This window comes from Dendrobates tinctorius, unplaced genomic scaffold (genome assembly GCF_039654945.1).
Source record: "Dendrobates tinctorius isolate UK_male_01 unplaced genomic scaffold, ASM3965494v1 ptg000060l, whole genome shotgun sequence".
NCBI lineage: Eukaryota > Metazoa > Chordata > Amphibia > Anura > Dendrobatidae > Dendrobates > Dendrobates tinctorius.
This window is the reverse complement of record NW_027361728.1, coordinates 90,043,196-90,067,746: the sequence shown is the minus strand read 5'-3', so window position 1 is coordinate 90,067,746 and position 24,551 is coordinate 90,043,196. Positions and strand designations below refer to the sequence as shown.

The window sequence follows — 24,551 nt, the reverse complement described above, 5'->3', positions numbered from 1 at the left end:
AGGTCGGCGACCAGAGCGCCAAAGTCGCGTTTCAAATGTTGCTTCCAGCGCCCTTTTTCAGCCAGTGATGGAGGACGCACACTGTGGGCAACGCGATGACATGGGCATCGGTCACCACCATCTTTGAGAAGGGCATGCAAGTGATTGGCTTGCTTTGTGTGACGTCGCAGGGGCTATAAAAGGGCGTGCACGCCGACCGCCATCTTCTGCCGATATTAACAATAGGGAGAGGTTGCAGCTGCTGATTCTAAATAAGGGAGAGCGTTAGGCAGGGAAGAAGAACAAAAAAAATTGGCTTCTGCTGTTAGCGATTTCCACTGTACAACACAACAGTTTGTGTGCAGTGACAGGGGAGGCTATATTTTTTGTGCATCAGCTTTGTTGGTTATTTGGCTGCCTTATAAGGCTCCCTGATAGCTGCATTGCTGTTTGCACACTGCTGTGCAAACTGCTTTTTTTAAAAGCAAAAATATTTTTCTTCCTCTTTTATGCACAGTTACCAAGCGTTCATTTTTCCACCCTTTTGTGTGCAGCAGTCCTGCTTATTAGGCTGTCTGCTGCCATACTTGGACTGAGAGCATCATAATCAGCCTCCTAAAATCTCTAGGGAGCTTCCAATTCTTCCCAATACTATATACACACCTTGTACTTTGTCATACACCAGCTAATTTCAACCTGTTAAATTCAGGTGTAATCTATAGTGGGCCTGAGATAATAGTTCAGCCTCCTAAAATCTCTAGGGAGATTCAAATTCTCCCCAATACTATATACACCTTGTTGTCAGGCTTATAGTCAGAGACCGGGTAACTGCCCAACAGTCCGGGGAACCAACACACAGGTAGAATATAATACAGCTTCTTACCTAGCAGAGAGAAGCTGAGGCACCACGTGGATGCAGGAAAGCCAGGTCCAGGACCTGCGAGGAGGGCAGAGCGGTAGGGAAGCGCTCAGAGCCCGCAGGACCTGCGGTCACGTGATCGCGCGTCAGGAGGGGGCGGAGTTACCGCGGAGCTCTAACAGTGCTGCTGGATACAGTAACACAGGAGCGTCACAGAGAAGTCAGGCAAACAATAGCGTCATACACGGGGCGGGCGGCAAAGTACAGGAGGGATGCTCAGTACAGAGGTCAGACGTAGCCAAGTGTCATACACAGAACTGGCAGCTTGGTACAGGAGGGGAATTCAGGAGGGAGGTCAGACGTAGCCAAGGGTCATACACAGCACGGGTAGAGAAAGTACAGAATCAGCAAACCAGAGACGTAAACATTAACCAAACAAGATCAGACACCAGGCAGACAATGATTGGCGTGAAGCACGGACAGAACAGGGTCGGGCACACTCAGATAGGAGTATAAACGACAGGGGACGGCTCTCCCCTGATGCTATAAGAACCCTCCCCAGATCCACAGAGAGGCTCTCCATATTAACTCCTACACCACCTACCCTGAACTCTCAATAAACCATGACACTTGTACCTTGTTTTACAGTACCATATAGCTGGTGGTATTTTGGGTACATTTTTCCAAAAATGAGGAAGTATGGTGAAAGAGGCCGTGGAAGTGGGCGGGGGTTGCCAGCTGGTACTGATGGTGGTGGGGGTGGTGGTGCATCTGCTGGTAGTGGCAAAAGCACAATAGCACCTAAGGCAGGAGGTGTTGAGCCTGCATCATCGTCTGGCTCCACAAGGCCTTGAAGGCTCTCTTTTCTGGGAGTCGGTAAACCGCTTTTAAAGCCGGAGCTTCAGGAACAAGTTTTATCTTACATTGCTGACACAGCCTCCAGCTCGATCGCCTCCTCTTCTGAAGTTTGAAAAAATGAAAGCACTGAGTCGTCAGTGGAGGCTCTTGGTCAGGAACAACACCTTTCCTTGTGTCCTTAACCCCTACTAAAAATGAAGGATGCAGCAGGCCACACTAAGGATTACTCCATGGAGCTCTTTTCACATACCATGCCTGGGTTATCAAGTCAAATCGTGAATTCCCCAGTCCAAGATGAATCTGACATCGAGTGTGGGTGGCCAGACCGGGCAGTGGGGTTAGTCGGTACCGGGCCGGTGTCTGAGGGATGTGTCACTGTGGTGGTGACACGGTCCGTGGGCATGGGCGTCCATGCAAAGGGGTGAATAACGTTTATAGGTGAATGATACGTGATGCCATCTGTGGATTCTGATCAGATTGACCAGCGCTGCAGTGTCGCTTCTCTGGGACAGATGTTGTGGTGCAGGTAAGATGTAGAAGCCCTGCACAGGTAGGGTCGTAGTCGCAGGGCAGATGAAAGAGTTGGCAGATGGTGTGCAGTGCAGGATGTATCAGAGCCGTGCGCCAGATGCAGGAGAAAGATGACAGACACAGTTGTGCAGTTCCTTTACCTGTACTTGGTAAGTGCCATACAGGACCCAGAGTACAGATGGAGAAGGAGTTGGTCAGCCTGGAAGCAAATTAGGAATTCTGTCTCTGCAGATAGGTAGTGTGGCCTCCGTTCTAGCGCTTATCTGAGGTACTCGCAGTACTGAATTCACTGAAGTTCCCCCTGTTGACTCTTTTGAAACTTTCTCGTATGGCAGGCAGCCGTAGCCTTTTCTTTCTGGCTCACACAAGTCACTGCTGGGGACTCCGAGCCTTAGTTGGGAACAGAGCATTTACAGCTGCTACGTCCTCCGGTTTCTGCTGCAGGGCCGTCAGTGTCCCTACAAACTCGGAGACCGGAATCTGGACCATGCTCCAGCTAGGAGTGAGCCTTAACTCTGCTCATCCTCCAGCTCCCCTTCTCACATCCACACACTTCCCCTTCCCTTCACAGACTGCCCTAACTTCCCTCCTCCCAACCACAGAGAGCAGCTCCTCAGCAGTCAGGTTCAGAGCTCTCCCTGCTGGCCTGGAGTGGGAACTATGTTGTGTGTTGGTTTAACTGCTAGAGAGATCCTTCATTGCTCCCAAGCATGACATCACACTCCCTAGGAGGAAGGTAATGCCACTGTGGCGACCGTACTCCAGGGGGTGCCACAAGTGCACTGATGCCCAGCCACTGCTAGATGATTCTGCTGGTACATTGACCCAGACCACTACATTCCTCTTGCACTCTACACAGCCAGAATCTGACCCTGATGAAACTCAGGTTCCCCTTCCCGCATACTATACCACCTTACATTGTGAGGAAGATGCAGATGAAAGTGCAGGTTCCTTGAGCAGGTGGGGGGGCATACTCATGGGCGACGGCACTGGCACAGGGCCCCTCATAGTACGCAAAAGTGTCTCTGCCGGTGGGAGGGCCCACCAGCTGTCAGACACACCGCCGTACTATGAGGGGCTCTGTGCCAGTGCCGTCGCCAACGAGTGGGCCCTCCTGCTTGCTCAGGATCACAGCACTTGCAAAGTTGAAATACTTGCCTCTCCCTGCTCCACCGCCGTGACGTCTTCCGCGTTTCCTGACAGTGACATTCTGGTCAGAGAGCACGATGACATCATGTCTGTATGCCCTCTGCCTAAACAGTCCAAGTGCAGAGAGATAGATGATGGGGACGACGAGGAGTCCAGACTAGTACAGGGATTCCCTAGCGAGGAGGCTTATTTAATTGTTTTAAAGGTTGGGAGCAAGTTTTGAGGAGCATTATACTCTGGAGAATGATAGATGGGGCCCACCATACACTGGAGCTTTCCAAAGGTGGACATCAGTCACTGGAGCAGCATTTACAGGGCCCATTATACACTGGAGCATTAGAAATGGGGCCCATTATATATGGAGCATTATTTGGGCCCATAAGACAGTGGAGCTTCATCCATGGGGACCAATATATACTGTAGCATTATGTGGAGGTCATCATATAATGTATGCAACCTTATATGGGACCAATGATTCTGTATGGAGAAATATATGGGCCTCAATACTCTGTATAGCGCACTATGCGGTGACCATAATACTGTATGGAGTAATATACTGTCCATTTTTGGAGCTATTGGAGAATTTAAAATGGATATCAGTCATGTGATGTAAGCAGTGAAGTATTTGAACCACCAGTTTTCAATGCCTAACTATTATTATTCTAAAGTAAATTAAGGTTGACAAGCTTAAGTAATAAGAATTGATGTTTTTGGCATTAAAATGGGCACTGTAGGTGTGTTTCCTGTCCTCCACTCACTGCCGACTTTTCTTCCCCATTAACTTGCATTGGGTTTCGTGTTTCAGTCGGCCTTCCACTTTTCACGATAATCGGCCGATTTCGTTCGACCCGACTTTTGCGAAAGCCGGGTTTCATGAAACCCGACTCGACCCGAAAAAAGGCAAAGTCGCTCATTTCTAGTTGGCGCTATATAAATAGATTATTATTATGATTATTTATTACTATTATTATTATCTAGATGTGTATTGAGCACCTTGAAACCCCCAGGTGCTTCACAGAAGTTTTATATTGTTAATCCGTGAAAATAAAAAAAATCACTTTTTTCCTGCCACAATCTATTTTAGCTTCAAATTTTTTCATTTTCTCTAGGGTAACAGAAGAAATAGCAGAAGAAATTACAGAAGAAATGTTGGGGGTCTATTCACTTCTGAGTTCACAGATACCCCATGTGTTGTCAAAAACTACTTTTGAGGCACAGTGCAAAGCTCAGAAGGGAAGAATCGCCATATTGCAGTGCAGATTTTGCTGCAGTTGTTTGAGGGTGCCATGTCATATTGGCAGAACCCGTGAGGTGACAACACATCATACCCACCCCCATGAGTGACCCCATTTTACAAACTAAACCTCTCAATGAATTCATCTAGGGGTGCAGACTTATATACCATTGGGCAGTGAAGATAAAATAATTTACATTTTTGCCACCAAGATTGTGTGTTAGCCCCAAGTTTTACATTTTCACACTGGGAAATGGGTAAAAATGGCACCAAAATTTGTCCCACAATTTCTGCTGAAGGTGGCAATACCGCATATATGGCTGTACATTACTACTTTGCTATACAGAGACTCAAGAGGGACAGTGTGCTATTTGTCTCCTGGAATGCAGATATTCCTAGAATAGTTTGCGGATTACATATTAAGAGTCCATAAGTGCTCGAAAAGCAGTATTCCCCCTCAAGTTACCCCATTTTGGAAATTATAACCTTTTTGGAATTTATCTACAGATCTAGTGACGATTTTGACTCCATGGGTGTTTTCCAGAAACAGGCAGCAGTGGATGTTGCTTAGCAAAAATTGCAAATTGCCATTGTAGTGACCAGTACATTATGCCCAGCTCATGATTCTGGACATGCGCACCTGTAAATTAGGCGGGCTCTCATCACTACAGAAATGCCAAACATGTGGTTTAGGCATACTGGGGCTCAGAAGGGAGGGGGCATTTGGATTTGGGAGTGGAGAATTTGCTGAATTTCTCCTTTGGGGCAAGGAGTCATTTCTCTTTTCCATAGCCTTTGTGCTACCAGTAATGTGGAAGCCCCCTTTATTTCCATTAACAGATGACAGAACTAAGTGGGGACTTGTTTTTTTTTTTTTTTTGTGGATTGAGTTGAAGCTTTTTTTTTTTTTTTTTGGAGCATTTTACTTGGATTAAATGTCCGATTGCGGGCGTTGCTTCGGGGTATCAGCTCCCACATAGAGCAGACACCTGCACCTGATCAGCATGGTGCTACGCAATCGTGCCACTGTACATATACTTCTTTGTGGGAACGCCTCTCTTGCAGACCATTATATGTACGGTGCATGTAAGGAAGGGGTTAAATGAATTAACACATCCAAAAGAGAAATGGTGTTTAACTAAAGAGTATTGAATGCTTACTGACTGTATATTGAAGATCACTTTTAAGATGTGACACTTGCTGATAATTTTAGTATCGTGGTAGAGAAGTATGTTGAAAATTTGAACGAGTTTTCATGTCACTGATTTCTGAATGGTAGCATGTCTACCATGCTGACTGTATGCCACCAATTTATGGCTATTTCACCCTTTACATTTCAAAATCATTCTGACAGGTCCTCTGTAAAGTAAAGACATCAGTTTAATGGCGTGAAGTTTTCTGCTTATTAGGTTTTGGTGCGCAGGGGACAGACCGCTCAGGGGATCCTCTCCTCCCTTTCTCCAGGCCCCTCCACCTGGCTGCAGTCTTTAAATGACAGGTCATTGAAGAGACTTTAAAGAGGAGACATGTCATTCATAGACCGGAGGCAGGCGGAAGAGCAGAGAATCACAGGGAGGAGAAGACCAGGACATAGTTCCGACTCTGTGCACCTATATCTAATTAGTAAAAATCTTCAAATGCTGATTACAGAGCAACAAAGTGGATTTCTTCACCAAAGGTATAAATTTCACCTGTTATAGAAAAATGGCTGTAATGGTGCTTTATTACAATATCCTGCTGATAGGTTCTCTATTACAAGAGACAACACTTATTCGGCTACCTTGGAACTAACCCTAAAATAATAGTTTACAATCAGTTTTGTCCAATTCATATACTTTACATGAGGAAAGAATGTTTTCTTTAGTTGTAATTTTCATGTCTATGTTGAAACATTGATTACATATAAATTTATTGAACTATTAGTTCCATTTTTAATGCATCTGTTTCATGGTGTATACAAGGGCAAGTGGTACACTTTCTGGAAGTACTATTTATGCAATAATATGTCTTATAAGTGCATGAAGTTAATTCTGGTTCTGGAAAATAAAAAAGTCAATTTTTGTTCCATGCTTTTTAAAAATGAGAAATGTTTTGATTTCTGTTAAAAGGTCTCAAAGTAAATCCAGCTGAACCTAAGAAAAGTAGTCATAGCAAACTTTTTGATGAATACTTTTGCCTGTGAAGATACTATATTCATTAACTTGCACTCGTTGAATACATTTTGTACTTTTTGGTGATGTGTTTTCAATTGTGATTTGGCTCATATATAAAATCATTGCAATGACCACAATGAAGAATACATATGTTTCTTATCTTAACTTGTCTTCTAGGTCCTTGGCAAAGGTCTAGACTGGAAAGGAGGAGATGTAGCAAATTCAATAGGCGGTGGTCAAAAAGTCCGTCTTTTAAAAGAGGCTCTGGAGTCCATTACTGACCAAGAAGATCTCATTCTTCTTTTCACAGACAGGTATTCATTTTAATATAAAATGACTAAGGCTTTAGAGGGTCTTTACATTAAAAATTTTCTTGGAAGTGGTTCAAATTGAACTTGAATGATAATCAAAATCATATTAAATTTATATTTTATTACAACCTTCTGGTGTGGACCTTGATAAATGGATATTTCCGCACACACTAAATTTATTAGTTATCAACTTAGTGGACAGGATCCTAGTTGGTCAGCATTACTTATTCACCACTCATCCAGTCGTTCCTTACCATGAATACAGTAAAAGGAGCATGCGATGATAGTTATATATGGAGCTTTCATTTATAATTTATAGTACAATATATAGTTTTATATATTTCTCCTGCTGGTGACCTTATTGGTGCAGCTGGTTTGCTTATATAATTCATTTGTTCTATGATGTGGGATGAAAACAGGTTTTTGGAATCAGTGTGTTGCTTTTCTGTTCTTAAAAGTGGTGATAATGGAATTACGAAGATCTAGGTGCTTTCTAAAACAGTGCTACTCTTGTTCATGTTGCTGGAAATTGTATTGCAGCTCGGGCCAAACACTTGAACAGGCAAAGCTGCAATACTTATAGTACCACTACAGTGCTTTCTCTCTCACCCATGACAGCACCACGGAGAGAGGGGATCCGCCCTTCAGGGACAGGAACCTACAGATAAAAAGGGCGGTACCTCTCCTCCACCTTCAGTTGGGTTCCTGTCCCTGACGGAGGGACCCACAGGACGGTACCTTTCGTATGTCCAGGATCCGGGGCCCGCCTGACCGGTGATGGCAGTGGGGAGGCCCCTGCCTCGGGAGGGTGCGGTGCCCGAAGCCGCCACTGCTGGGGCCGATGCGGGCTGCCGGGTGAGCGGGCGGGAGTGACGCCGGAGCCGCCGCTCCAGAGAGGAAGTCGGGGCTAGCGGGGACCCGGTAAACATGCGGGCGGCGCCGGGGTACAGAGGTGTACCAAGATGGCGGCCGCCCCGGAAGTAGAAGCTGGCTTCCGGGTCCCCAGAACCGGCGCATGCGCAGGGGCGCTCTCCCGGGGACCGAGGTGCAGGATGGGAGCGGTGACGCCAGCCAGGAAATTTTAAAATGGTGGCTGCACAAGCGCTCCGGGCTGGAGGCGATCCTGAAGGGGATAGTGACCAGCAACAGGAGCAGCAAGCCAGGCAGCAGCACCACAATCATCGTCAAGGAACGCAGTACGGATGGTCATTCCAGTAGTCACTCCATGCATCATAGCACGTCAGCTGCAAGGAGCAAATTGCCACCTGGAGAGCAGCCTATTCAGGACCTGACTCCATCTCCCGAATCTATACCTGCAGCCGCATACCTTTGGGTGAGTGATCTTCGTGAATGTTCACCATTGTATTAAAAGTTCCATTTCCCTTACTAGGGAAAGAAGGGGAAAAGAACAGGGAGTGCCCCACTTGTGCTAGTCCCCTACCTATTTCTTGAGAGAAAAAAAAAAAAAACAGAGCCATGTACAAAAGAAATCCTCTGTTAGGAAACTCCGGATTTGGCCTCTGACCTAAAAGCTGCAATTAAATTGGAGGTCAGAGTGCCCTTACATCCCTTAAGCATAGGGACAAATCAAAAAAGAAAGACACAATAGTGATTTCCCAGTCGGATTCCTCGACATCGGGAGAAATCACGTCAAAACCCTCAGATTCCAGTTCCTCATCCTCAGACAAGGAAACAGAGGGGCGTCACTGCTTCCCCCTAGACGAGGTAGACAAACTAGTGAAAGCGGTAACGTCTACCATGGGGGTGCTGGACCCTAGGCCTGATAAAACAGTCCAGGACATAATGTTCGGGGGACTGGGCCAGAAAAGGCGCGGAGAGTGTTCCCGCTAAATGAAAATGTGCGGGGTCTAATCAAAAAGAATTGGATAAACCGGACAGGAAAAACACCACGGTCCCTTCCCTTAAAAAGGAAATATCCCGGTGAGGAAGAGGGCCCAAAGCTCGATGTAGCTGTCGCAAAGGCCTCAAAAAAAAAAAAAAAAAAAAAAAAAAAACGCCCTCCCCTTTGAGGACATGGGCACCCTCAGGGGTCCCCTGGATAAAAAGGCAGATACCTTTCTTAAATGTGCATGGGAGTCAGCTGGAGGTAACTTCAGGCCAGCCATAGCGGCAACATGTACTTCGAGAGCCCTAATAATTTGGGTGGACCAACTAGGAAAGCAACTAAGAGAAGGGATGCCAAGGGATAAAATCCTAGACTCTATCCCAGTAATAAGGGGAGCGGCTGCCTTCCGAGCGGACTCATCGGCAGACTCAGTCCGGTTATCGTCCAAAGCAGCAGCACTCTCAAATGCAGCTAAGAGGCCCTTTCGGAATAGAAAGTGTTTTCAGCGGAGACCACCGAGAGAGCAAAAGTGGGATGACAAGAGAAGAGAGAGAGGGTTCCTCCTCTGCAACTTGTCCTGAGACAAAAAGCCCTCTAGGTGACAGTTTGCTCAGGGTGGGGGGAAGGTTAACCCCTTTTTCTCCCAGCCTGGAAAATAATCAACCCATGGATAGTAGGGCCTCCGGCCATTCTAGGCTGAGCGTGACTGCATTCGTCAGGTGTCATTTGCTAAGCAGCTTGAGCCTGGGCCGGGACCCGAATGGGAGACCAGCCCGCGCTAGCAGGTCCGGGGTCATGCATTTTAAACAAAAAAACAACAAAAAAAAACGCCTCATAAGTATGTAATGACTCCGCTAAGATCCAGTATGCAAGAGCAGGAAGCCCTAGGAAACTAAGTCCTAAGCCTGGTAGAAAAAGGAGCCCTCCAGGAGGTTCCCCTGCAAGGAAGGGGCAAGGGGTTTTACTCCCCTCTTTTTCCTGGTGACCAAGCCAGGCGGCAGGTTTCGGACAATTATAAATTAAAAAAAAAAAAAATTTAAAACTTCAAAATGGAGTCTATCAGGTCCACCACCAAAATCCTGTTCCCGAACTGCTTCATCTCGGTGTTAGATTTCAGCGACGCCTATTATCACGTCCCCATTCACAAAAACTCCAGGCAATATCTCAGGTTAGCCATCTCGATAAAGGGCGAGATAAGAACTCCAGTATAGAGCCTTGCCATTCGGAATATCTGTAGCTCCACGGGTATTTACCAAAATAGTGTCAGAGATGATGGCCCATATAAGGGAGCAAGACATAATAATGATCCCGTATCTGGACTATTTTTTAATAGCAACCAGCTTGGCTCAAAAAACGCTGGGAACAGAGGGACAGAGTGATGGACACTCTGCAAGGCCTGGGCTGGCTCCTGAATCTAAAAAAAATCAAGATCGGAGCCCAGCAGAGTACAGGAATTCTTGGGTCTAACATTGGGCTCAAACATTCAAGAGTGCCGCCTCCCAGACCGCAAGAAGGAGAAAATCGCTCAAATTGTAACGAGCCATCCAAAATCCCTCCATGACATTAAGAAAAGCGATGTCACGACTAGGTTCTCTCTCCGCCTGCCTGCCAGCAGTCCAATGGGCTCCGTTACACACGAGAGATCTACAGTGGGATGTACTAGCCAACTAGTCTGCAGTAGGGGGACACCTAGAGGGTCTTATTACCCTAAATTCAAAAACTACTCATTCCCTAACCTGGTGGAAAAGCCAAGACAACCTTTCCAAAGGGATCCCCTGGGTAACAAAAATAACACACATAGTTACCACAGGTGCCAGTCCCACGGGGTAGGGAGCACACATGAACAAAGAAGTGGCCCAGGGTACGTGGGGAGTTCAAGAATTAGAAGCCTCCTCGAACCAGTAAGAGCTCTTAGCAGTGGGCTACGCATTAACACATTCTTACCCCTGCTCCGGGGTCATCATGTCCGCATATTTTCGGACAATCGAGTCACAATAGCATATAAAAATCATCAGGGGGGAACCAGGTCCCGAGCCCTAATGGACACATTCTCCAGAGTCCTCAAATTAGCAGAGGCAAACCTGCTATCTCTGTCACCACTACACATCCGGGGCATGGAGAATCAAAGGGCAGACTTTCTGAGTCGCACCCAATTACGACAAGGGGAATGGGTGCTAAAGCGGTCCGTTTTTCGGCAGATTGTAAAAATGTGGGGGGACCCGGACATAGATCTGTTCGCCGACTTCAGAAGCAAAAAGTGGAAACTTTCTGCTCCATAGACCCCAGGGGGAATCCTCTAGCTCTGGACGCCTTCATACTCCCATGGACATGGGGCCTAACATATGCCTTTCCCCCGATCATGCTGATCCCAGCAGTGCTAAGAAAAGTCAGGGAGGATGGGGCAAGAATGATTTTAATAGCCCCCTTCTGGCCCAAAAGAACCTGGTTCTCCTGGCAAAGAATATTCTCTCTAACCGACCCATGGATCCTCCCGGATCTCCTGGACCTGCTATCGCAGGGGCCAGTGTTACACCCTCAGGCAGGGAGATTCCATTTTACAGCATGGAATTTGAGAGGGCACTGATGAGAGACAGAGGGTTTTCAGAGAACCTGATAACCACATTACAAAAAAAAGAAAAAAAAAATGTAGGGAACTGGTTACGATGAGAGCCTACAGGAGAACGTGGAAAAAAAGAAAAAATTCTTATCCACTTCGGGGGTAAAGGTTCAGGATGAGGTTCACATTGACAAAATCGTAGAATTTCTACAAAAGGGCCTAGAACAGCGTCTAGCGGTCAGCACATTAAAGGTACAAGTAGTGGCCTTGGGCACCTTTATAACCATAATGTGGTAGGTAATCCTTGGGTGACAGATTATTAAGGCCGTATCCAGATCCAGGCCGATAGCTAATCAAAGATTACCATCATGGGATCTAAATCTTGTACTATACACGCTAACAGGCCCTCCATTCGAACCTATTCACTCAGCATCCCTAAGAATCCTGTCGTTAAAAACAGTGCTTCTTTTGGCGCTAACATCAGCTCGCAGAGTGAGCGATATGCAAGCTTTATCAGTAGGGCCACCTTTCACAAAGATTCTAGATGATAGGGTCATTTTAAAGCCTGACCTGGCATATCTACCGAAAGTGTCATCACACTTCCATAAGTCCCAAGAGGTAGTCCTTCCTTCATTCTGCCCAAATCCTAAAAAGAAGGGAGAAAACAAATTCCACACCTTAGACGTGATGAGGTGCCTAGTGCAGTATCTAGAGGCCACCAAGAAATATAGGAAGGAAGGCTCTCTTTGTGTGTTTTCAGGGACCTCGGAAGGGACTCAAAGCATCTAAGAGTACCCTGGCAAGGTGCATAAGGGATGCGATTGCCCTGGCATATTCATCCAGTGAAAATACCATCCCGGTGTCATGGTCCAGTCCGGAGTTTATCTTCTGCTGTCTTCACTCTGGACTGGTCATGCGGGGGTTAATCTCCTCAGCCTCGTTCTGGAGCTAGCTGGGCTATTTCAATCCCTCACAGCCTGCTGACCAGTGTTAGTGATAGCTCAAGCTTGCAGTTTAGAGCCGCTGACCCTTATACCCTGGTGATCCTCCTGCCTTTGACTGATATTCACGTGTATGACCCGGACTGATTTCTGACCCCGTCTCTTGGTATTCGTTTCTGCTGTTACGTTCCCTCTCTGGCATCTGATTTCCTGGCTTGTACCCCGACCACGTATTTCGTCTCACATTTTGGACCCCGTGCTCATGTTCTGGCTTTCTGACTCTCGGCTTTGGTATTTTGACTACGTGTATTGCTGCTCCTTCTGGTACGTCTGCTCCTGTTAGTTTCTGACTCGGTTCTTTTGACTATTCTCTCTCGTTACCTGTGGCACCTGTGCTGTTGCTCAGGGTTGCTGCTCTTAGTGTATAACCTCTCTTCCCTCACCAGCTCCCCCTGGTGGAGATTTCACTACATTATCACTAACCCCACATTTAAACGGGATTTTGATTTTTTTTTTTTTTTTTTTTTTTTTTTTTTCCCCCTCTGGCCATGGATCTGCTGCATAACTTGGCAGATCAAGTGTCCAGTTTGACACAGATGGCGCAGGACTTTTCTGTGAATCATCAGTCCCTTGTCATGTCTCAGACCCTCTTACAGAAAGAACTGACTGAGACTATTAAGACCATGCAGGGAAACACCTCTCATATTGTTTGTCCACCAGGTGACTCTGTAGATGTTATTTTGCACTCTCCTGAACCCTCAGTTAAACTTCCTGACACATTTTCTGGCGAAAAAGATAAATTTCATATATTCAAGGAGAGTTGTAAATTATGGTTTTCTCTTAGACCCCGATCGTCTGGGGATGAGACTCAGCGGGTGGGGATTGTTATCTCCTTACTTAGGGAGGGTCCCCAATCCTGGGCTTTTTCATTGCCCCCTACTGCCCCTGAACGGATGTCGGTAGATAGGTTCTTTGAGGCCCTAGGACTTGCCTATGACGAACTGGACCGTGTTAGGGTGGCAGAGGACACTATTTTGGGTCTGGGGCAAGGGAAGCACTCAGCCGAATGGTACAGCTCCGAATTCCGTCGATGGTCCACTGAGGTGTCCTGGGACGACTCTGCACTGAGATGTCTGTTCAGAAAGGGACTGTCGGATTGCTTGAAGGACGCTCTGGCTCTCCATCCACCTCCCAGTTCATTGGAGGAGGCTATGACTCAGGCTATCCATATGGATCAGAGACTGCGGGAGAGAGGTGTTACTCAGCGAGGGGTTCCGTTTTTCCCTGCTAACCCTGATGTTTTGCTTCAATCTAAACCTATGGAGGTGGGAGCCACCAACCCCCAGGAGAAAGAGAGGAGACGGCGACGTGATGGAAAATTGTGTTTTTACTGCGGAGATCCCGGACATTGGAAAAAAGACTGCCCCTCCTGTCCTCCGACTAACAAGCGGCTGAGTCTGGGTGATAATCGTGGAGGTCACCCAGACTCTCAGGTACCTTTTTCTTCCTTTTCAAGAGTACTGCTAAAGGTGGAACTTGGTGTTGAGAACGGCTTTTTCCATACTTCGGCTTTTGTAGACTGTGGGTCATCTCTGAACCTGATTGACTCTAAGCTGGTTGCTCGCTGTAGATTAGGGACAGTTAGGTTGGAGACTCCCTTAAAAATTGTGGCTATTGATTCTACACCTCTCACTAAGGATGGTCTCCATTTCAGTTCTAAAGAATTTACCCTCAGGGTGGGGGCCCTACACCAGGAGCGCATGTCATGCTTTGTTTTGGATAACCTCCCTGCTGGCCTGGTGTTAGGGTTTCCCTGGTTGCAACGGCATAACCCAGTTATTGGCTGGGGGTCCCGGGATATTGGTAAATGGGGACCTGGGTGTTCTGAAAATTGTCTTGCTACTGTGTCTATGTCATCCGTCAACCTGGAGGGTATTCCGGAGTACCTAAAGGGTTTTAAGGATGTGTTCTCCGAAAAGGAGGCTGAGGTTCTACCACCACACCGCCCATTCGATTGTGCCGTGGATCTTGTTCCCGGTGCCAAATTGCCCAAAGCCCGGCTGTACAATCTCTCCGGCCCTGAGCGGGCTGCTATGAAGGAGTATATCTCTGAGAGCCTCCGTAAAGGGCATATACGGCCATCTGTCTCTCCCGTGGCAGCGGGGTTCTTTTTTGTAAAAAAGAAGGATGGTGGTTTACGCCCATGCCTCGATTTTCGAGAACTGAATAAAATAACCATAAGAAACACCTACCCTCTCCCACTGATACCTGATTTGTACAATCAATTGTCGGGGGCCAGGTGGTTCTCTAAGTTGGACCTCAGGGGAGCATACAATCTCATCCGTATGCGGGAGGGGGATGAATGGAAAACTGCGTTTCTCACCTGTGAGGGTCTGTTTGAAAATTTGGTTATGCCCTTCGGTTTGACTACCGCACCAGCGGTATTCCAGAATTTCATTAACCATGTTTTTTCTGATTTTATTGGACGTTTTGTAGTTGTTTATCTTGACGATATACTTATATATTCTTCTGATAGACAAAGTCATATGGGTCATCTTCATGCGGTTCTCCAGAGGCTCAGGGAGAATTCACTCTTTGCCAAATTGGAGAAGTGTTCATTTTTTACTCAAGAATTGTCCTTTCTAGGAGTCATCCTGTCCGCTGAGGGGTTTCGTATGGACCCTAGGAAGGTACAGGCCATTGTGGATTGGGTGCAACCCAGAGATCTCAAGGGTCTTCAGCGATTTCTGGGTTTCGCAAATTATTACAGAAAATTCATCAAGGGGTTCTCTCAAGTGGTCAAACCCCTCACTGATCTCACCCAAAAGGGAGCGGATCTTAAAAATTGGTCAGCTCCAGCTGTGGCGGCGTTTTCTTTGTTAAAAGAACGTTTCATGACTGGTGCAACCTGACTTGTCTAAACCATTCATCGTAGAAGTGGATGCCTCTGAGGTGGGAGCGGGGGCTGTGTTGTCCCAGGGGCCCACCACATTAACTAACTTAAGACCCTGTGCCGCCTTTTCTAAAAAATTTTCCTCTGCTGAAAGGAATTATGATGTGGGTAACAGAGAGTTGTTGGCCATTAAATTGGCTTTTGAAGAATGGAGGCATTTTTTGGAGGGGGCTGTCCATCGTATCACTGTCACTACAGATCACAAGAATCTGTCTTACATAGAATCCGCCAAACGTCTGACTCCGAGACAGGCAAGGTGGTCACTTTTTTTTTCCCGATTTCAGTTTTCCATCACTTTCAGACCAGGTTCCAAGAATGTGAAGGCGGATGCCTTGTCTCGCAGCCTAGATCCGGTATCTCCTCCGGAGCCTCCTTCCTCCATTCTTCAGCGCGGGGTGGTGGTGGCCTTGGTGTCCCAGAGATTGGAGCAGGAGATTCGTGAGGCCCAATCTCTAGCTCCCCCATCCATACCTGAAAATAAGCTCTTTGTGCCTGTCCAGTATCGGTTAAGGGTGCTTCGGGAGTTCCACGACTCGGCTCTGAGTGGGCATCCAGGAATCTCGGCCACTCGTAAAGCCATCACTAGGCTGTTCTGGTGGCCCTCGTTGACTTCTGACGTCACTCGTTTTGTGTCCTCCTGTGAAACTTGTGCCCGCGCTAAAGCCTCCCATAACCGGCCGGGGAATTGGTGCCACTGCCAATTCCGGATAGACCGTGGACTCACCTGTCCATGGATTTTATCACCGATCTCCCACCCTCTAATGGCAAAACCATGATCTGGGTAGTTGTGGATAGGTTCAGTAAACAAGCACATTTTGTACCCTTAACGGGCCTTCCTAATGCTGAGACTGTATCTAAGCTATTCATTGAGCATGTGATTCAGTTGCATGGTGTGCCTGTCAGTGTGGTGTCTGATAGAGGAGTGCAATTCGTGTCAAAATTCTGGAGAGCTTTTTGTAAAAGGCTGGGCATCAGTCTGACCTTTTCATCGGCCTACCATCCCGAGACCAATGGTCAGACTGAAAGGACCAATCAGTCTTTAGAGCAGATCCTGCGGTGTCTTGTCACATCCAGACAGGATGATTGGTGCTCTATGATACCTATGGCGGAATTCGCCTTCAATAATCATGTCAATCAGTCTACTGGTACTTCTCCTTTCTTCTGCAACTATGGGTTTCACCCTCATTTTGGTGAATTCTCCAGACTAGATTCGGAGTGTCCAGGGGCTGATTCAGCCTTTTTGCGGTTGGAGGAGGTTTGGAGGGAAGTTCAGAGAAACATTGGGGAGGCTCAGGGCAAATATAAGTTTTTTGCAGGTAAACGACGCTCGGTGGGGCCGACTTATCAGGTGGGGGATAAGGTATGGTTATCCACCAAAAACATAAGGCTGAGAATTCCCTCTGCTAAGTTGGGTCCCAAGTTTATTAATCCGTATGAGATTTTAAAGGTGATAAATCGTGTGGTCGTTCGCCTGCGGTTGCCTCCGTCATTACGGATTCCTAATGTGTTCCATAAAGCGCTTCTGAAGCCATCGGTGCCTTCCTCTGATGAGTTTCCCTCGCACCCGCCGCCTGTTATGGTAGATGGGCAGACCGAGTACGAGGTGGAACAGGTGGTGGATTCTCGTATGCTCCGTCGTTCACTTCAGTACTTGGTCCATTGGAAAGGATACGGTCCTGAGGATCGGTCATGGGTGCCGGCGCGTTCGGTCCATGCGGATCGGTTGGTCCGGGCCTTTCACGCTCGTCATCCAGGGAAGCCTGGGGGTCCAGTGGCCCCCCATTGAGAGGGGGGTACTGTCATGGTCCAGTCCGGAGTTTATCTTCTGCTGTCTTCACTCTGGACTGGTCATGGGGGGGTTAATCTCCTCAGCCTCGTTCTGGAGCTAGCTGGGCTATTTCAATCCCTCACAGCCTGCTGACCAGTGTTAGTGATAGCTCAAGCTTGCACTTTAGAGCCGCTGACCCTTGTACCCTGGTGATCCTCCTGCCTTTGACTGATATTCACGTGTATGACCCGGACTGATTTCTGACCCCGTCTCTTGGTATTCGTTTCTGCTGTTACGTTCCCTCTCTGGCATCTGACTCCCTGGCTTGTACCCCGACCATGTATTTCATCTCACGTTTTGGACCCCGTGCTCATGTTCTGGCTTTCTGACTCTCGGCTTTGGTATTTTGACTACGTGTATTGCTGCTCCTTCTGGTACGTCTGCTGTTAGTTTCTGACTTGGTTCGCCTGACTATTCTCTCTCGTTACCTGTGGCACCTGTGCTGTTGCTCAGGGTTGCTGCTCTTAGTGTATAACCTCTCTTCCCTCACCAGCTCCCCCTGGTGGAGGTTTCACTACACCCGGAAGGGTTGAGAGCCCATTCCACAGGAGTGATGGTGACCTCATGGGCTGAAAGATCTGAGGTATCAATAGAACAAATCTGTAAGGCGGCCACCTGGTCATCACCTTCGACCTTTTTCAGGCACTGTAGATTAGATCTAGCCTCTACGTCTGACCTGACCTTCGGGAGTAGGGTCCTTCAGTTGGTGGTCCCTCCCTAAGCTACCAATCTCTGTAATTCTCTCCGTGGTGCTGTCATGGGTGAGAGAGAATAGCTTAGTTACTCACCGATAACGGTGTTTCTCGGAACCCATGACAGCACCCGCTTATTCCCCCCCCCCCTTCACGAGTGTGGTGGGCACGTTTTACTGTTAGTAGAGTGTTTCCGTTTAGGCACGGTGCTTCTGATAATAAGCAATATTATAATGTTGTGCATATATTTCTGTTGTCTAACTAACCTGGAGACCCTCTGATGCTCTGTAACCAACTGAAGGCGGAGGAGAGGTACCGCCCTTTTTATCTGTAGGTTCCTGTCTCTGAAGGGCGGATCCCCTCTCTCCGTGGTGCTGTCATGGGTTCTGAGAAACACCGTTATCGGTGAGTAACTAAGCTATTTTTTTATTTTTTGCAATGCTGGGGTGGTGCCACTAAATTAAGGTCCCTGCCCCCAGTATTATACTCACCAGCCATTGTCTTCATCTGTTCCCAGTGCCACTGCTGCCAGTAGTGTAGTAGTGTGACCCATCGTATCGCTCCAATGTTTGCTAGAGCAACCCAGAATTTACAACTCGGTGTAAGTCTATGAGACCAGAACAAGGTCCGAATCAGGCTCTCATAGACTTACATTAATTGCTTGTGATCATTACTTCTGACTGCACCTTCTGAGTGTGAAAAGTCAGAAGATGGCGCCATGGGACTAGAGCAGCTTTGGGAACAGATGAAGATGGTGTCTTTTAAGCATGTGAATCGGGTCATGGAAATTAGTTTAGTAGCACCACTCCAGCATGGCAATAAAAATAACACTGGAGTGGTGCTCTAATCCAGCTTTGGTAGATCTCCTCACTCTGCTTCTCCAGGACGTAGTCACAGGAACCCTTTTTAAATTTTCAATTGGTTTATTAAAAGCATACTGTATAAACCAAAGTTAAGTACGGTAAATAAACATGGCCCTTCTGCCATAATGGGAAAAACAAAATATACAGTAGTCTGTGTGGCTGCAGGGATCCGTCCACTCAGGAAAAAAATAACACTGTTCAGTTCTCTTTATCATGTGCACCGCTCTGGAGCTCTTGTCTACAGACACACCGAGCAATGGATGAGTCTAAGCTCCACATTTAGCTTCTGAACCACACACTGAGGTGGAGATGTGGGGAACCGCCTTCCATCCACTCTTCAGCTGTTCACGAAACCTGGCCCTTAACGAGGCTGATTAACCCCTCTCAGCACTGGGTATGCTGGAGCATTTTTTCAGGTTCACATCACTGAGGCCTGAGTGATGCACATCTCCCCTCCAGTATTTTACCAGTGACCTTGTCACACAGCCCACAGGCAAGGATTTCCACTGTTTCTGGAGGAAAGTGATCATGTTCTCATCTCATAAATTGCACCATAAGTGTTTTTTGGTATACTTCAAAATGTGTATAAGAAATCAGGAAATGTTATAAAATGAAGAAATAATCATTACTTGCTCTTCAAATTCCCTCGTTACGTCGTCACCTCATGTAAAAACAAATCTATTATGAATGTGATCGCGTCAGACCCCTCATGTGCCATATATGCGGATTTCATGGCTGAGGCCAGTGATTGGCTACAGCAGTCTAGTGAATGAGAGTTGAGGCATCTTTACTGAAAGACTGGCAGGGACCACTGAGGCATCAATTTTGGATTGGTGAGGGATTCAAGGGGTAAAGTAATGGTTACATATTTTATAGCATTTGCTACTTTCTGCTCACTTTTTGGAAAAAATAAAAAAAAAAACAAAATCAGAGTGTAAGGAATTGCATCTAGACTTTTTTCAACATTTTCCAGAAAAATGCTAGTAAAGCAATAACAAACCTTTATTTGATTAAAACCATTGGATTATTATATAGATATGCAATAATTTAGTCCTCTAGGAACCCTTAATTTTGTCTTGACGACTTGGTCTCTTCTGGAATATTCTACTAAACAGAAGCCTGAGTATGCCTCTACTGTTTGTTTAATGACTAGGCAGGACACCATAGTACTGTGCTATAAAAGGTCTTTTTTTTTTTTTTTTTGTCTTCATACAAAGTTCTTTTTCAAAGTTTTTATTTCTCCCCTTGAGGATGTCTTACATCTATACAAGAGCAAAACGTGTCTTATACCCATGCTTGTCACTTGTGATCTTGTTATGGTTTCTACTGAAGAAACATACAAAGGAAATTCCAAGGGCCCCAACCTTCAATATACCTGTAGTTTTACAACATCGCTTTGATTTATGGAAGTGCGGCATAAATATTACAAATGCTAACCTTAAACTTTTTCTTATTTGTGCTAATACCATGATAAAGCCAAAATGGTTCATTGTATTCTTCACTTGTAACTTTTTTAAACTATGAATGGGGTTTATTTAAATAAGCACTTGTGACTAGGCGCAGTCACCATTTGGGGATTTATGTGAAATGTTACCTTCAGAAATTCCATATTTCCTGATTTTTTTTTTTTAGTAGAATTAGCATATTAATTACCATTTAATACAATGTAATATACTAATTAATGTGTATATACGTTTAATGAGTACAAGTATTTGTGTAATTTTAATTGATTGTATTAATAAATCTTGAACTGAAAAGATAGAATTAGTTACATGATTTATATTGAAAGGTTACATAAATTTAACTGAAGGATCGGGTATATACCGGATATTTTCCCATAAATTTAGATATGGCCTAAATTTTTTGTTTAAATAAAAAAAAAACTCTTTTGTCCTTCAATCTTGATTTGTGTTTGATAGGAAAAAAGTCTTTGAAACCAAGATTTGAAAAAATTTACCCACATGACTTGAACGTTATTTGCAGATTGTGTCCCCACTACTATTTAGTAGTCACAGAACCCGTGTAGCCTTCCTTAATAGTAGGATGCAGCTTTGGTCCCATTGACAGTTGGCACTGGAGCATCACCTATTGCTGTTATCTGACATCTATTAAGTTTTGCTATGGCCTCCACTGTATTGAAAGTTGATTCAGGAACTATAATTTTATACGTGGGCTCAAATATAAAAAGTTGTTTTATCACCCTATTTACTTAAAGGAGTATTCTCAAGTTGTCTCCTGAGCAGCTCAGCTATGCAATCTTATTTCCTGATTTCTGGCAAAGCGGTCACTTCTACTAATACTGTAAGTAACGCTTCTCACTAAAACTTTGATTCAAGGAAAATTATAACGCTCAGCTCAAGTTTATTCTAGACTTATCACTATACATACATAGAGGTAACAGGACATTTGAACATGCACACAAGTCTGGACAGTGAGAGCAGTGATTAGGAGACCTTCTCTGGGAGTATCAAATGCTGGTGATTTTGCAAGGTTTGGAACAGCAGCTCATCAGGAGCTGAGGGGGAGGGAGGTGACCAGCTAAATGCTTTATAGATATTAATGGGCTGGAGATGGGTTGGTATGTTAGGAATTAAACCATCTGCTGCAATGTAACTACTGTGCATTCTCTGCAGGGTCTGGGTAGACACTTATGACCAAGCTCCATAGACATCTGCTATACACTAAGAGAAATAAATTCTCATATCAGGAAAATGACAGCAGATAGAAAAATCAAGTCCATTGCTAATTTGCTTATTTTCATGCTAATTAAAGCAATTTAAAAAAATTGAGAATACCACTTTAAAGACCATCTGACCAGATATTTGACACATAATCTGAGAGTTGTCTAATGTAGAGACAGAGACCCTGTTACGTGCAGTCGTTCAAATCAGCCCTCACCTCTGCTAAACAGGCCTACTTTACAACCCCAAGAAGCTATTCACCACTTTTAACTCCCTCTACTGCCCACTACTGCCCCCTCTGACCTTCTTCATCTCTGCCAAAGACTTTGCTGTACACTTCAACAATGAGATGGACCAAATATGGCAAGTCTTTACTGCTCAACCACCACAAACCCTATATATACATACCAGATCACAGCCCTCCCCCACTATCCTTCCTCCCCACATCATTGAAGGAGAGCTTATCCATCTCATCTCCAAATCGCAACTCACCACCTATGCCCTTGACCCCATACTATCCCATCATTTCCACAACCTCACCACCACACTTATCCCAGCCCTAACCCATCTCTTCAACTTATTCACTTCTGATACCTAGCCCTCTGCTTTCAAATACGCCACAATTAACCTAATCTGAAGAAGCCATCCCTCGATACAACCTCTACATTCAGCTATCGGTCCATATCACTGCTCCCGTTTGCCTCCAGACTCTTCAAAAAGCATGTCTACACTGTAATTGCCTCTCGTTTAACCTTCATTCTGGCTTCTGCCTCTGCCATTCCACAGAAGCTGCCCTAATCAAAATTACCAATGGCTTACTGCCACAGCCAACAAACATTTCTATATACTCATCCAAAAATGAAGAGAGAAGGTCGCACTCAACGAGCTGATGAATTATGTGGCAGTTTTATTGGCACATGAATAACATGTCGGCCAGGGCATAGATGTGAGGAGTGGGGAAACAGCTGACAACGGCCGTTTCACTCTATCCAAGCCCGTTGAAGTGCTTGGATAGCGCGAAACGGCCTTTGTCAGCTGTTTCTCCACATCTATTCCCTGGCCGACATGTTATTTATGTGCCAATAAATCTGCCACATACTTCATCAGCTCGTTGAGTGCGACCTTCTTTCTTCATTTTTGGATGAATACTACTTTGTGGAATTCCAGGTCAGCACCCGAAGCTGCCAGATACCAGCGCTCCGTATGCCGCACACCACCTGACAAGTCACGGTAACAGCTGTGCCGTCCTTATTTCTGTTTCTTTTGATGCATTTCTATATACTCCTCATTCTAGATCTGTCCTCTGCCTTTGACACAGTTGACCATTCTGTCCTACTACAGATCCTTTTTTTCCCTCAGCATCACAGACCTCTCACTCTCCTTGATCCCCTGGATCCACAACTGTGTCTCCCATTTCCACACTACCGCTCCATTCCCTTCTCTCTCTGTTGGAGTCCCTCACGGCTCTGTCTTAGGACCTCTACTCTTCCCCACCTATATCTTTTGGCCTGGGACAGCGTATAAAGTCCCATGGCTTCAAATACCATCTATATGGTGATGACACTTGGATATATCTCTCTGGCCCAGCCATCACCTCTATGCTCTCCAGAATCCCAGAGTGTCGATCAGCCATATCTTCATTCTTCACATGATGCTTTCTAAAGCTCAACATAGACAAAACTGAACTCCTCATCTCCTACCTTCCCTACCTGATCTATTGATCACAGTAAATTACATCACACTTTCCTCTGTACCTAAAGTCCGCTGTCTAGGAGAAACCGTCGACTCTGCCTTATCCTTCAAGCCACACATCTAATTTCTTGCCACCTTCTACCTGCTTCAGCTCAAAAACTTTTCCAAAATCTGTCCTTTCCTGAACTCTCAATCTATCAAAATAATAGTGCATGACCTCCTAATCTCCCACCTCAAGTATGGCACTATCCTCCTCTCTGGCCTTCCTGCTAATACTCTGGTGCCTTTCCAGTCCTTAACTCGGCTGTATGAGTAATCCACCTCTCTCCTCCCTACTCTTCCACCTCTCCCTCTGCAAATCCCTTCATTGGCTTCCAATTCCCCAATGGATCAACTTCAAACTGATAACAATGACCTACCAATCTGTGCATAATTTGTCTCCCCCCATATATCTTTGAACTAATCTCCCGATATTTTCCCAACACACAGTCTCTCGTCTTCCAAAGATCATCTTCTCTCTTCCACACTAGTATATTCATCACTCAATCATCTCCAAGACTTCTTCTGAGCATCATCCATCCATTGGAATACTGTGCCCCAACACGTCCGATTATCCCCTACATTGGGACCTTTCAGGAGGAAACCCAAATCTTCGGAACAGCTTACAACCTGAATGGACTCCGCTGCCATCTCACTACTACCAGAGCTGCCGCCTCGCCAACAATGGATCTGTTGAAACTTCCAATTCTATGGTCTCCCCCGTTATCCTGTAGAATGTAAGCCCACAAGGTTAAGGTCCTCTCCCCTCTGTACCCGTCTAACATCATTAGTTTGTTCATTGTTTTTTTTTTTTATTTGTGTTTTGTATGTGACCCCTTCTCATGTAAAGCACCATGGAAATGATGATGCTATAAAAATGTCACTTACTGGGCTGCTTGCTGTAGTTCTGTTAATCTACTGTTGGAAAAACAATGTTTTTATCAGTAGAAGACAAACCTGTGCCATGTCATCTTCCACATTCATGGGCTGTGGATAAGAATTCCCCCACCACTGATTGGTCGCTTTTTGCCAATGTACAGTGTACAAAGAAATCTGTGGATCAGTGGTGTGGGTGGGGTTATACATAAATCAACATTTAAAGAACTGGTAGATCTTTAGCAGATAATTGATTTTATAAGAACTGCAGAAAGCATCCCAGTAAGTGTTACATCACTGGAATCTAGATCTTTCCATATATCATGCTGCTCTCCGATGGAGGTAGCAAAAAGATGATGACGGATTCCCTTTTAAGGAGAAAATTGTGGACGATATCTACCAGTGAACACTTCCTTTTTTTTTTTAATGATTTTCTGCTTAGATCCCAGCAAATAAAAGCTGGAAAACACCTACTGTCTTGCTATTCATGAATTTTACTATTTATCTTT

General features: G+C 45.6%; 1 protein-coding gene across 2 annotated transcripts in view; it reads left to right on the top strand.

The window, feature by feature from the left end:
• Positions 1–24,551, top strand: part of PLOD2 (procollagen-lysine,2-oxoglutarate 5-dioxygenase 2) — a 280,821-nt gene that overhangs the window by 119,622 nt on the left and 136,648 nt on the right. For both annotated transcript variants that reach the window (XM_073579116.1, XM_073579115.1), the window contains exon 3: positions 6,941–7,077. In XM_073579116.1, the coding sequence (XP_073435217.1) occupies positions 6,941–7,077 (137 nt within the window). The remainder of the gene's footprint in view (positions 1–6,940; positions 7,078–24,551) is intronic.